Source organism: Monodelphis domestica, chromosome 1, assembly GCF_027887165.1.
Source record: "Monodelphis domestica isolate mMonDom1 chromosome 1, mMonDom1.pri, whole genome shotgun sequence".
NCBI lineage: Eukaryota > Metazoa > Chordata > Mammalia > Didelphimorphia > Didelphidae > Monodelphis > Monodelphis domestica.
This window is the reverse complement of record NC_077227.1, coordinates 427,990,646-428,003,907: the sequence shown is the minus strand read 5'-3', so window position 1 is coordinate 428,003,907 and position 13,262 is coordinate 427,990,646. Positions and strand designations below refer to the sequence as shown.

Genomic DNA, 13,262 nt, shown 5'->3' with positions numbered 1-13,262 from the left:
CCCCTTACCCAGTAGGCCTTTAATACGTACTCATTGATTGATTGAGGATAACCTAAGCATCAATGGAAATGAATAGTAGCAAGATTATTAGTTCTCACTTATTATTTCAAAGACCCTTTGGGGCAAGATTATGCCAATTACCCCTTGTACTTAAAGAAGATACATGATCTCCATTAATATAACTTCTTCATGTTTTGCAGTTGACAGTGATTTTGTTTGATGGGTTTGAATGCAAGAAATTATAGGAACATTTGGTCATGAAAGCAAAAAGTTTATTCATGTTTGAAACTACATATAACTACCACAAGGAAGACTTTTTCAATCCAGGGTGTAATCCAGTTAGAAAGTAACACGAAACGTTTTTTTAATACATTAGAATCACTGCCACAAATTATTTCCATGACTCAATCAGGTTCAGAATCGCATACAATACAAAAGAGAAAAAGGATAGGGGGCCCCGTTACACAGGGTGAAATATACAGTACTGAATACTGAAATCTGTATGCATCACAATTTTTTTTTTGCGTGGATTAGTAACAAGATGAAGAACATTCAAAATGTTTCTCAGTATTTACAACAGTTTCACTGATTCCATGTTAAATTAAGACCCAATGTTTCCACTTTAGGGTTTGTTTTTTTTTTAAGTTGCAAGTGCAACCCCAATTTTGTTTTGTGGTGTGTGTGTGTGTGTGTGTGTGTGTGTGTGTGTGCACGCACACGTGTGTGTTAAAAGATTACAATGTACATTACATTTCATGAAGGGAAACAAAGAGTTAATTACAAGATGCAAAAAGATAAGAAAGACAAACTACAGCGTGAGTATTGTTCAGAGGTAGTAAGTGAGCACTCTAAGCTACAGAACATGTTGAAATTCTATTGGTTTGTATGAGTTCGCATGAGGTAATAAAGCTGTGTTTTGATTGGTGAGATGTATAAATACTCTTTTGCTACACTATATACAACACTCCATATAACGGTGCCTTTTTGTTGCCAAGAGGAAGTAGCAAATCTTGACAAGTCAGTGTGCAGCGCCCGGCTCATACTGTAAAACCCCCAGATCTCAGCTTTCACAAAACTAAGCAGCAACCTCTTAGAACAATCTACATCCATGATTAAATTACAGAGTAGACTCTGGGCACTGATGCTTTCAGAGAGAGAAAAGATGCTACCAGTCTCTGATCAAATTATAAAAGAAGAGATCACAACAAAAATGTGACGAGGAAAAATTCTGAAACACGACCATCGTTTACTGCAATAACCGAACAGTCTCTTTATTCCAGCTTTTTTTAAGAGATATGAAAAGATGAAATATGGTGGAACTCTGTGATTTAGTTCGGTTTTCTGATGGGAATATGCCTGAAGGTAAATTTCAGTGAGGTGTATGTATCTCTGTGTCTGCTCCCACTATTGAGGTTAAACTTATATTGAATTTTTACCCTTAAGGTCAAGTAATTGGCAACTGTGAAACCATTCATGTGAAAACAATTGATAATAAATTAGAATAAAATAGCTACAGGGCTGTCAGCAATGCTAAGTCTTGGCCTAATTGGATAAAGTGCTTTTTAATATTGTGTATTTTTAAGTATAAATACAAATGATTATGAATCCTTAAAAAACATGTTTCCCAAGTTTTCTAATAAGACAAAGTTTTACAGTAAAGCTGAAGATGGTGGGCTACCAAAAAAACCAAAACAAACCAAAACAACTCTTTCTTTTTCCTCCTATTGCTCTGAATGCACTTATCAAAGCATTATCAGCTCAGGGAAAAAGTGTTGCTAGGAGATTAGTTAGAGGTATCAGAGTGCACACTTCCTGGGCCTTCAGTAGGGGAAGTCACAGAAGATGGAGTTGTTGCATCTTGCCAGCCTCCATTAGCCTGGAATGGGAAACAAAGGTTCAGCATATACACCTTCACGTGTGCATTTTGTCCCGGTCACCATCCACCCCCTTGCCAAGTTTGAAGCTTCTGAAGCACAGGATTATACATCTATAACTAGAGGAGACTTCGAGATAACCCACAAAGGTCTGTTTGAGGGTGAAGTCAGGGAGGCTTGGAGTGAAGAGATATGGGTTTTAATGCTGAATGGGACCAGAGGCCAATTCACTGGACCTCTCCTATTTCCCCACTCCCTGTGGAATGTGAATAATCATATGAACACTACTCAAACCTCACAGGCTGTTGAGAGGCAAGTTCCTTGTAAAGCACTGCCTACATGTAAGCTGTCATTATCCTGAATAAGGATTCTGAGGTCGAGATGTTCAAGTGACAAGTCTAAAGTCATACAATAAACGGTAGGACCTAACCACTCTTCCCAAAGATGCTGATATCTTCTATCAGTTTCCATAGTAAAAAGGCATTTTCTGGCAGGATTTTGTAGAATGCAGAATTAAACTGAGACTAAATGTACATAAAATATGGCCATTCCACCTAGGGATGATTTCGTGATAAATTAGCAGGTTGGAGAAGAATTTGGCCATAGAACTGTTGGCAGGAATCTACCTACTGCCAATTGCTGGTGATTGGCTTGCTTTTTAAAACAAAGTAATTCTCAAAGAAATCTAAAAAAAGGAATAATGAGGAAGGGAAGCTTGCGATACAACAAAACAAGCATTGGAATTAGTCAAAATTTTAGAGACACCTGATGGCACAGTGGATAGAACACTGGCCTTGGAGTCAGGCTGACCTGAGTTCAAATCTGACCTTAGAAACTTAATGCTAGCATGAATCTGGGAAAATCGTCTTAGTTTCCTCCTCTGTAAAATGAAGATATATTAATAGCACCTACCTCACAGGATTGTTTTGTGTACAAAATGATAGAATACTTGTAAAGCATTTTACAAACCTTTAAGGTACTTAGTATTATTATTATTGTGTGGCTAGGATTCAAATCTTGCCTCTGCTAACTTACTACCTGGGAGACCTTGAGCCACACATCAAAAGGCCTCTACAAAATGTGAAGAAGGCTTCAAATGAACTCTAAGGCATCCCATCCCCCATGGCTCTTGTGGCAGAAAGAAAGAAAAGAAAAGAAAAGAAAAGAAAGGAAGGAAGGAAGGAAGGAAGGAAGGAAGGAAGGAAGGAAGGAAGGAAGGAAGGAAGGAAGGAAGGAAGGAAGGAAGGAAGGAAGGAAGGAAGGAAGGAAGGAAGGAAGGAAGGAAGGAAGGAAGGAAGGAAGGAAGGAAGGAAGGAAGGAAGGAAGGAAGGAAGGAAGGAAGGAAGGAAGGAAGGAAGGAAGGAAGGAAGGAAGGAAGAAAACCACCAGATTTGGAGTTCAAAGATTGAGGTTCATAGCCCAGTTCTTCTACTTGCCATCAGTGACCTTGTATAAGTCACTTTTGCCTTCTAAGGCCTCAGTTTCCTCACATAGTAAAATGGGGATAGTCATACTAGGTTAAATGAGAAGATCAAATGAGTTTATGATAGATCAAGCACTTCGTAAACTGTAAAGCACCAAAAAAAATATGAGCTATTAATGAGAGCTTTAGCTTCGACATTTAAACAGAGCTCTGGGCTCTAGGAAGCCTAAACTTCAAGCCTAATTCCCCCCTTCCTATAGCAGAAGTTCAGCATTCTTTCTGGGCATGTCTGACAGCCACCTATTATAACCTCTTGTGAATGGGGGCCAGAATTTCCCTCCAAATTGGATCCTCTAGAATAAAAATGCATGAACTATGGAGGAGCACCCACTATTCAGATGTTTTCCAATTATCTGTAAATGTAGCTTCCATTCTGGATGTTACTACATGTCTCCACATGCCGCTGGCCCTTCCTGCATCCAACCTGCATCAGCAATAACAGTGCTCAGAAACAAATTTGCCTTATGTCTTGGCCTATAGAGGCAATTGCTGAAATCAATGTCTGATCAAATTTCTGCTGTGGCAGACAGCTTGTCGCTACATATTTTTATGTCAGTCAAGAAGAGGGAGGTGCTGGGCTTATGAGTTGGGGAACACTGAGTGGAAGTGACGGGGCAGCCCTTTCTAGAGAGACAAGGGTGAGCCAGGCGGGCTCCAAATGCTCAGGGCACAGACTAGCCTTTGCAACAATCCTACCCCCAGAACACGGGTCTGAAATGCACCAAAGGTTAGTGGGGACTATTATGCTATGGATGTGGCTTGCTACTAAAACAAGCCCCTGCTCCAAATTCCAATTTGCACCAATTAAAAAAAAATATGCACCCTCAAAACAACAACCACCACCACCACCATCCAGCAGCTGATGAATTTGTTGAGGTTCCTGACCCCTCTTGGGTCTGGGTTATCCTGCTTTCATATCATATTTTGTATAGAATCTCTTTTCCTCCATGGCACGGTTTAGCAAACTTAGTATCAGGTGGGTTTGAATACCAGCTGATCCTTCTTAAATGTGGCAATTCGCTTCTCCAGGTCCCTGGCTCTTTATCTCCAACAGGGGGATAACAATGTTTTCACTGGCTCCTTCATAGCACTGTGCTACAGAAATAGGAATGCTAGTATTTCTTCCTTCAGGAATCATTATTCTAAGGAGTTCTCTGTCTTTTGACTATCAAACCTTTCCAGGTCTGCCTCATTTAGCACTGCCTTGACCAATATTGCTCAACAGTGTACCTTAAACTCACCAAAACATTGTAAAACCTTACTTTTGGGAGGAACTGACTCTTGAGCTAGTGGATGACCAGTGTCCCATCATTACCAAGGACCCAAATCTAACTCTGTTCCCCAGACCTAACCCTAACCCTAAAAAGGTACCTTTTTTTTTCTTTCCAAGAATCAACTTAAGTCCAAGAAGCTGGTAAAAGATCCCTGAATTTGGAGTCGAAAGACTCCTGGTTTCATATCCCAGCTCTTCAATTGACTCTGGGCTTCAGTTCCATTATTCATAAAACAAAGGGTTTGGGCTAGAAGGCCTTAAAGGTCCCTTCTAACTCGAAACCCTCTAATCTTGTAAAGCACCTTTCCTTTCCCTATAAGAGAGGTATTTGCAAATAACCACATGGGAGCTTAATAGCATCAAATAGAAAGGGAAATTCTAAGCCTGCTTGCAGAACCATCTCACATTGGAACACAAAACAAAACTAGAAATATCCTCCCCTCTCACACTCCCTGTCCCCACCCCCAGAATCACAATGATGCTTTAAATATCTTCAAAGCTCTGCACATCCATTTGGATTATAAAAAATGTTCTTCTCAATATAGGAGGTAAGTTGTTTTTCTCAAGGTCTGAAAATCGACTTAGAAACAGAAAGCCTCTTGTGCAGATACAAGTCTAAAGATATTCCATCTGAAGTAAACATCATTCCTCTTTTATCCAAATTTATAAACAACAAATGTACAATATTTTTACCCAGCTTGGCAGCTGGAGGAGAGGTTGTCAGCGTGCATTCTTTTTTTCAAAATAAATTAATCCTTACTCTGGTGGTTTGAGATTATGCACTGTATTATACAACAGCGCCTTATCAAGCCTCATCAGTGAAGATGGAATTCATGTCTGTAAAATGCTGCAGGCAATCACAGTTTCATATTTTATCATGTTGATAAGGATATCGCAAATTCTCTGAAGCATTTCAAAACGCTTAAATGAAAAAGGAGAAATGCAACTAAAAGGCTTTTTATATGGTTTGTTGTGGGTTATTATGAGTTATTTATAAACCCCAAAAAGAAAGATTTGACATTTCCAATGTAAAAGATTGGAGTATTTAATGATACGTTTTTTTCCTCTTTCCAATTGAACATCCTCAATCACTTTAAAAATCATTAATATTTACTCTTCTGTCAAGCAGAAGCCCTAAAAAGGGAGAATTTTTCCAACTCTCTCACTGACAATAACAACTCATATTTATCTAGTGTTTTGAGGTTGACAAGGTGTTATCCCCAAAATCATCCTGTGAGATAGCTAGTGCAATTGTTTTCCCCATTTTATTGATGAAGAAACTGAGGCTCAAAGAGAGAGTTCCCTATTGTCACCCAGCTAAGAACTGTCAAAGCCAGGATAAAAAGCTGGACCCTGGATACTTCATGCCTACTGACATTTCAAAATCTCTGTCACTTCTCTCCAATCCCTGTAAGCTGTGACCTGGTGATCCATTTGCCTGGAGGGCGTGGGTATATGTTGGGGGGTAGGAATAGAGAATAACAAGAGAGTGCTAAAAGAATTATATAGTCAGGATGAGTTCTTTCCAAGTCTGTGAGTGGAAGGGAAAAAGCAAGGCTTCTCTAAGTTTCTGTAACTGCTGAGTCTTACTCCCTTCTTCCCCAACTTCTTCCCTCCCTCTGTTTTTCCCTCCCTCCCTCCCTCCCTCCCTTCCTCTTTCCTTTTCCTTTCCTTTCCCTCCCCCCTCCCTCTTTCCTTCCCAAAATTTAAAGCCCTGGAAGTAGGCAGAATAGAAAAGCAACATGATATAGTGGATAAAACAATGGATTTGGATTCAGATATTTTGAGTTTAAATTCTATATTGCATTCTTCCTAGCTACATGGCCTTGGGCAAATCTTACTTAAGTTTTCTAGGCCTCAGAGTTCATTTCTAAAGGTTTCTTCTAGTTAAAAAAGTTAATGTACATCACTATCCCCCCAAATGAGAAACCACTGGAAATTGAAGATGAATTTCATTCTATCAATTGACCCTTTATTCAACGGTCTCCTAAGATTGTAATTCCCAACTGATTTATCTGACCTGGGGCATACAATTTTTCCATGTGTTTTGAGAATGAGCTATGTCATCTTAGACAAATCACTTAACTTTTCTAGGTCTCAGTTTCCTCTTCTGGTAAATAAGGGGTTAAATAACTTGACCTCTAACAGCCCCCCCAACTCTGTATGTTTAGTATCCTAGGTTGTAATATTCTATGTTCTAAGGTTTCGTTCAGGTTTAATATTCTCTGAGTTCACAATTCTCCTGCTTTAATCTAAAAATATAGCATGAACTATGCTAGCTACCTAGAAAAGAGCACAATGAATATAAAAGAATTTCTAATATGCTGCCCTTCAGTAAAGAACCTATAAGTTACAAAATGTCAATGGGAGTTTGGAGTCCAGTAAGCATCTTAACAATGCCCAGGGTCTCTTATCTCCTTTGGCCTTGGTTCGTCTGAAAAGCCTCCAAATAAGAAAAAGCCACAACTTTTTCTTCACTTGTTAAATCCTTCATCATAAGGAAAAGGGATGGGGGTGGGAAGGGGAGGTTCCTTCTCCAATACAAATACTAAATAAGGTGAGCAGAAAACCCAAGGGCCATTTATTAGTCACTATGTTTGTCTGACAATGTGCATGGCTCTTCCAAATAATGCTCCCAAGGGTACTCACATTTAAATTATGTGGACTATACAGTGAATTTCCTCCCAGGCCATCACTGTAGCCTCCCGTCTGATTGATAACATGACGGAGGGTATCCACCTGTGAGATGAAACAGAATTCATCATCCCAAATCTATTAAAAGATCATCACTTACAAAAGGAAACATTTTGAATTATGTGTGCCACAAGGGTTTAGCATCCTCCATGAAAGACAAATTTATCAATCAAAAATGACTGGCAGAATTTCAACAATTCCTTGCATATTTAAACTCACATCTTTGTTTGCTCATGCCAGCAAAACAGTTATACCTTCGTGGCAATGCAAATGGCAGGTTCAAATCAATCTGGTCAACACAACCGCTTGGGTGTGGCTGAAAGCCTCTTTATGAATGTGAGTTTGTGCACAGGATCACACACACAACAGATGTATTCGATACCATATCGGTCCAAATATAGGCTGCATTCTTTTCCCAAATCTGACTAAAACACCTCCCGAGAATAACCTATAACCATGCTAAAATCTGGATACACCAAACAAAAATCAAATTATCAAAGACAAAGGAAACAGTACTGGTAAAAAGAAACAAAACATCTTTAATGCTTTTTAAAAGACTCATCTCTCATGGTAAATAAATATTTTAAGGTGAATTTTGTGTAATTATTTTTCAATGTTTACCTATAGAATTTTTTCTTTTCTTTCAAAGAGATCTCCTTTTAGGGATATGTTTTATATTCAGGGGTGGCCTATATTTGAACCAATATGGTAGGTAGTTGTGTTGAGAATGGAAAATACTTTGGCAACTCAGGTATTTGTGTTCTGACTTAAAAAAAAAAGGACAATGAAACATCATATTTTTTTTTAAAAAAAGAAACCCAACAGTTCTATCAAATTTAACTACCAAAGTAAGAGGCATCAACTCCCCACCCTCCACCCCACCACCGCCATGAGCTCAAGCCAGAGCCGAATGCATTCACAAAGTTTGTCAGGTTTAAATCTTCATAAATCACTGTTTATTTGAATTCTTGTTAAATTACATAATGGGAAAGTTAGGGCTCCGACACTTAATAGCTATGTGATTTTAGGAACTGAGCCTTAGGTTCCTCATCTGTGAAATGGGAATAATAATCCTCATGCTCCCAACCTCACAGGGTGGTTGTGAGGAAAGTGCTTTGTCAACCATAAAGCATTGTAGAAATGGGAGCTATTATGATTAGGTCACATTTAGTAATAGAAAGTAGAGGTTCTGCAGAGAAGTACAGAATGTTTCAGTGGAGCCAGAGTAAGGTGGAGTTTTGAGCCCAATCCCTACCCTGGTAGAAAGGCTCTAGTTGGAGGGCACTTCTCCTACCTGTGATTGCACATTGGCTCCGACTTGGGACCCCTGGTAAGAATCCCCATTCAGACTCTGCATGTTCATGAACATGTCCCCAGAATTTGGGAGGTTAAAAGAACCAGAAGAACCTAGAAAGGAAAGAGTTAAGTAGCTGAATAACAGAGACCCACACACAAAACCCCCAAAGATCTAGAGGCAAGAGAATTGAGAAGAGGGAGAGGAGGAAGAAAAGGAAAAAGCTGTGCATAATATAAATATTTCAAGACCTAAGAAAATGGAGAGCAGAATGGGTTCAGGTGCTACAAGAGAAAGATAACCTCTTGAAGGACTTGCTTTTGAGTCCAGTCCTATTAAAGGGCCATATTGAACATACAATACAGCAATTATTTCCTTTCTTTGCCCATAAGATTATTAAAAAGAGGCCCTTCAACATCATTAGCTATCACAATGGACAATTACCCAGAGAAGAAAATTTTGTTTGAAGTTCGATTTTAACAACAAGCTCTATTTTAACTTTCCCCTCGAGAGTCACAATCTTCATGTTCCGTTAAAAAATACTCTGAACTTTTACTTTTGTGTGTATATTTAAAAGGTCTCCTTAGGAAGGTAATGATTCTTAATTGCCAATTAAGTCATTTTGTTATTGGCATACTAGAATGTCTTTCATTTTTATTTAGGTTTGCCACAAATTTTAAATGTTCTTTACCCCACTCTAAAGTTCACATCTTTGTGAACTTTACTGCCTTTGCCTAAATTTTGCTGCAGTATGATTGCAATGGGCTTATACTAATGGAAAGAGTCAGTCAAAAGACCTAAGTCCAGGCTTTAGCTCTACCATTTACTAGCTATATCTTGGGTAAATCACTCTATCTCTTCAGAATCTCAGTTTCTTCAACTATAAATAAAGGTAGAATAGTCTTTGTACTATCTACCTTTAGAACTGGTGTACAGATCAACTGAGATCATGAAAATATAGTATACCATAACTATAAAGTTAGATATCATTATTGTTATTAATATTAATGATGACCCCAACTTAAAAACACTCAGTACTGTTATTCAGATTACAAAGATGATATGTTTGTAAAAGATGCTGAAATGGATAGATGTTAACAGAGTTCTAAAATAAACAAGTCCATAGTTTTGGACTATTAGCTGGATAGAGTGCCTGATCTGGATGCAGCAACACTCATCTCTCTGAGTTCAAAGCTGGTCTCAGTCATTTCCTAACTGTGTGACCTTGGGAAAGTCACTTAACCATGTTTGCTTCAGTTTCCTCATCTGTAAGATAAGCTGGAGAAGGAAATGGCAAACTATTTCAGTACCTTTACCAAGAAAAACCCCAAATGGGGTCACAGAGAGTCAGATATGACTCAAAAATGACAAAATACCACCACTAGTACTTAGTTATATAATATACAGTGTTTACAATAAGCTCTAATTTCAATTGTATTAAGTAGCCAGTGCCATGTACATTTTCCATCTCTGATATTTCTGTTCTAAGAGCTCACTGTTAATTTTAAAATGCAACACTGAACAGCAAATAAAGCAGCCATTAGAGATGGAACTTGGATTGTTTGTTTACTGAATAAAAAGACTTATGGAAATGTCTACAGAAAAAAAAATCCCTGAGACTCTTCCAATAAAAAGTGACATTTTCTTCATAGATCAATTGTTTTGCACATTCCTTTACAAAGTTGTAATAATATAGCACCAAATTTTGAAGGTCACTCATTTATACAATTAGAAATTAAAATGGGAAAGGACTTCAGATCATCTAGTCTGATGCTTTCATTTTACAGATGAGAAAACTATGGAGAAGTTGATTGACTAGGAAACCACCTAATCTAACACCTCAGATGACAAATATGAAAATTAGAACCCAGAGATAAGTGGTTTGCCCAAGGTCACAAAGCAATTTTATGGTAGAGGCAGGACCAGTACCAAGGTCCTAATTCAAAGTGTAGGGTGTTTCTTCAGTTATCCCTGGTTGCCCCTACAAACTAGGTAAGCATTTGAGCATTGAAGGAAATTCACTCCATATCTGCATGTGACCTTCTTCCCTGCTCTGCTTTGTAGGATTTATGTTATAAGGTTTCCTACTCCAGACAGGAGAGAGAAATGCTCAATACCTACCAGAATTTGGTGTAGTGGGTGAGTTCGTCTGATTATTCTGGACTGCTGCAGCCACAGCATGTGCAGCTGTCACCGCTGTTTTTGCAGCATAGAGATTGGCTTCTTCCTGAAACTTCCCTATATTCTTCTTGTACCTGATTCTCTTGTTGCCAAACCAGTTGGATACCTACAGATTGTGGAAGTAGAGGAGGGGAAGAGAAAAACAAAGCAAAACAAAAAAGTCAAATCAGCATGAATACCCAAGATATTGATCCATTCATGATATTCTTACTTCATAGACCTGATACCTTACAGTTATAATGATCAAGAATCAACTGCATAACATTATAAATATGAGCATAACATGGCCTCTCTTGCCAAGACTGTGTCAATGTGTCAATTAACCCTTTTATAGCAAGAAGCCAGCTTGGATTTGCCCAATGTGATTAAGATGACATGCATTACTGTTCCCAAGGTCACATTTATGAAGGCATTGCATCTTTTAATTCCCCAAAGTACCTGAAAAGGAGAAAGGGGCTGAGGTGAGGTTGGAAGGGAGAAATCGTTGATACCATGATCTGTACACCATAGGCACTTAATCAATTTTGGCTGAATTTGCTGAATAATTAGGTTTTTAAAAGAATTCTTCCACTAAAGCTCTCCCCTCAACATATCTCACTGTGGTATGGAGGGGATTTAGGATTTTTGAGGGTCATGCTCATGAAATATAAACTCTTATAAATCCTTTGAAGCTAAAAAAGGTTTTAAAGGACAGGCCTGGTAAGTCAGTTTGGAGGTCTATCCTCTGAGCACCTCTCCAAGAATGGAAGAGCTCTTCACTATAGCACTACCACCAGAAGATGAAATACTTCAGTTACGACAACACATGAAACTGGCTTCTAGGGCATGGAGGATCTGTGACCTGAATCAGGGGAGAGAGTGCCTGCCCTGATGAAATTACAGCTCTTGTGAAGTATTGAAGAAAAAGAAAAAGAGGTATTTGGAAAAGAATGAATTGTTCTTTATTTCTGGGCTGGAACAACCTTGGCAGTAGTATAGCTAAGAATCATGTTTGTTCCTGAAAATAAAAGGAATAATATCAATCAATAATGGATGGAAAATCACTTTGTCTTCTGTCTTTGAAGATATTGTACAACTGCCAACATAGCTCTCAGGCTATACTTGTTAACCCATGCAAATGTCCCAACTTGAAAATTTAAATAATTTCAGTAGGGCTGGATACTGAAATACAAGGCCCCTCATATTTCCTCAGTTTGCTATGCCACCCCACCTCCATGATGGCCAGTGGCCAGTGCCACACCCTTATAACTTCCAAGATGCCCCAGCAACAGGAACATTTCCACCACCACCATTTTCACAGCAGAGACTTGTGCCTTACAGGATTACAATAGGGTGTTTAAGCACCTGCAGATCAGTTATGTGGAAAAGCCAAAACCCACACAGTAATTTAAAAGAAATTACTCACTTTATATGTAAAAGGATCTGCCTTCCTGGTTTTTTAAAGTAATAGTTTAAAAATACATTTCTTTAATTCCTTAATCATTCTTCAAAGAGTATGCACTAAGATAGTGGGATAAGGTCACAGTTTTAAAGCTAATTCAGATCACTGGCAAGTTAAGTTATTACCATGTGACAGTTCAGGGGCCCTGGGAAGAAACAAAGGGGTGGTACTCTGTTCAAAACTCCCAGCCTAATTCATACCACCTGGCATACTTAATGGTCACCTCTGCCAAGTTTTTAATTGGCTTGAATGCCAAACACCTCTCTGACCCCTGTGGAGCTCATATTTCCACAACCAGAGGCTCCTGGCAAGGAGGTCATATGAGAGAAGCAAAGTTTGCCTTGCTGCTTCAGGCCATATTTTATACTACTGAAACTGTTAAAATGAACAATACCTATCCTAGAGGACCAACACCCTCTAGCACAAACACTTTACCACTGATACAACTAATTTCAGAATGAAAGAAACAAAAATTAGGAGGGAAAAATGGGGGGAGGGAGGTTCTTCATTCCCGATCTACTATTATTTCATTCTTCAGGGATGTCTTTCAATCAGTCATGATATTTGGTATCTACCACTTGCAAGATGGTAGGTGCTATATGAATACCAAAGAACTAGAAGATATGAGTTAAATTCTCAAGGAAATAAACATAATTGTCAATCATATCAAATATCCTTAGCTATTGAAACCAAAAATTATGGTGTTTGACTAAAAAGCATGCCACTCCCCAGGTTTGTTTGCTTTAAAAAGAGGATCTTATTCATTTTAATATGTTTTCCATCACTGCCCTTAGTGAGAACACTAAGTAGCCAATTTAAAATAGGTTCTATTAAGATGATGAGTAAATAATGATAACCAAGTGAACATGCTATCTGAAGAGTTCCTAATAATGAAGAAAGGGGGCAATTGGTTTCAAAAGAGATCACAAGATCAGAGGTTTACTGTTGGAAGACATCTCAGGGGCCATCTAGTCCAGGTCCTAAAAAAATTAATACTACCTCCAACATTTCTAGAAATAGTA

The 13,262-nt window shown here is 38.5% G+C and overlaps 1 protein-coding gene across 4 annotated transcripts in view; it reads right to left on the bottom strand.

Moving 5' to 3' along the window:
- Positions 1–250: 250 nt before the first annotated feature.
- The window catches only part of PBX3 (PBX homeobox 3), a 288,415-nt gene continuing 275,403 nt past the window's right edge, over positions 251–13,262 (bottom strand). For 3 of the 4 annotated variants that reach the window (XM_056812157.1, XM_056812159.1, XM_056812160.1), the window contains exons 7-10: positions 10,740–10,905; positions 8,619–8,731; positions 7,280–7,369; positions 251–1,876 (exon numbers count right to left, since the gene is read on the bottom strand). In XM_056812157.1, the coding sequence (XP_056668135.1) occupies positions 1,784–1,876; positions 7,280–7,369; positions 8,619–8,731; positions 10,740–10,905 (462 nt within the window). In that variant the 3' untranslated portion in view covers positions 251–1,783. The remainder of the gene's footprint in view (positions 1,877–7,279; positions 7,370–8,618; positions 8,732–10,739; positions 10,906–13,262) is intronic. The other variant, XM_056812158.1, reaches the window with a different exon arrangement.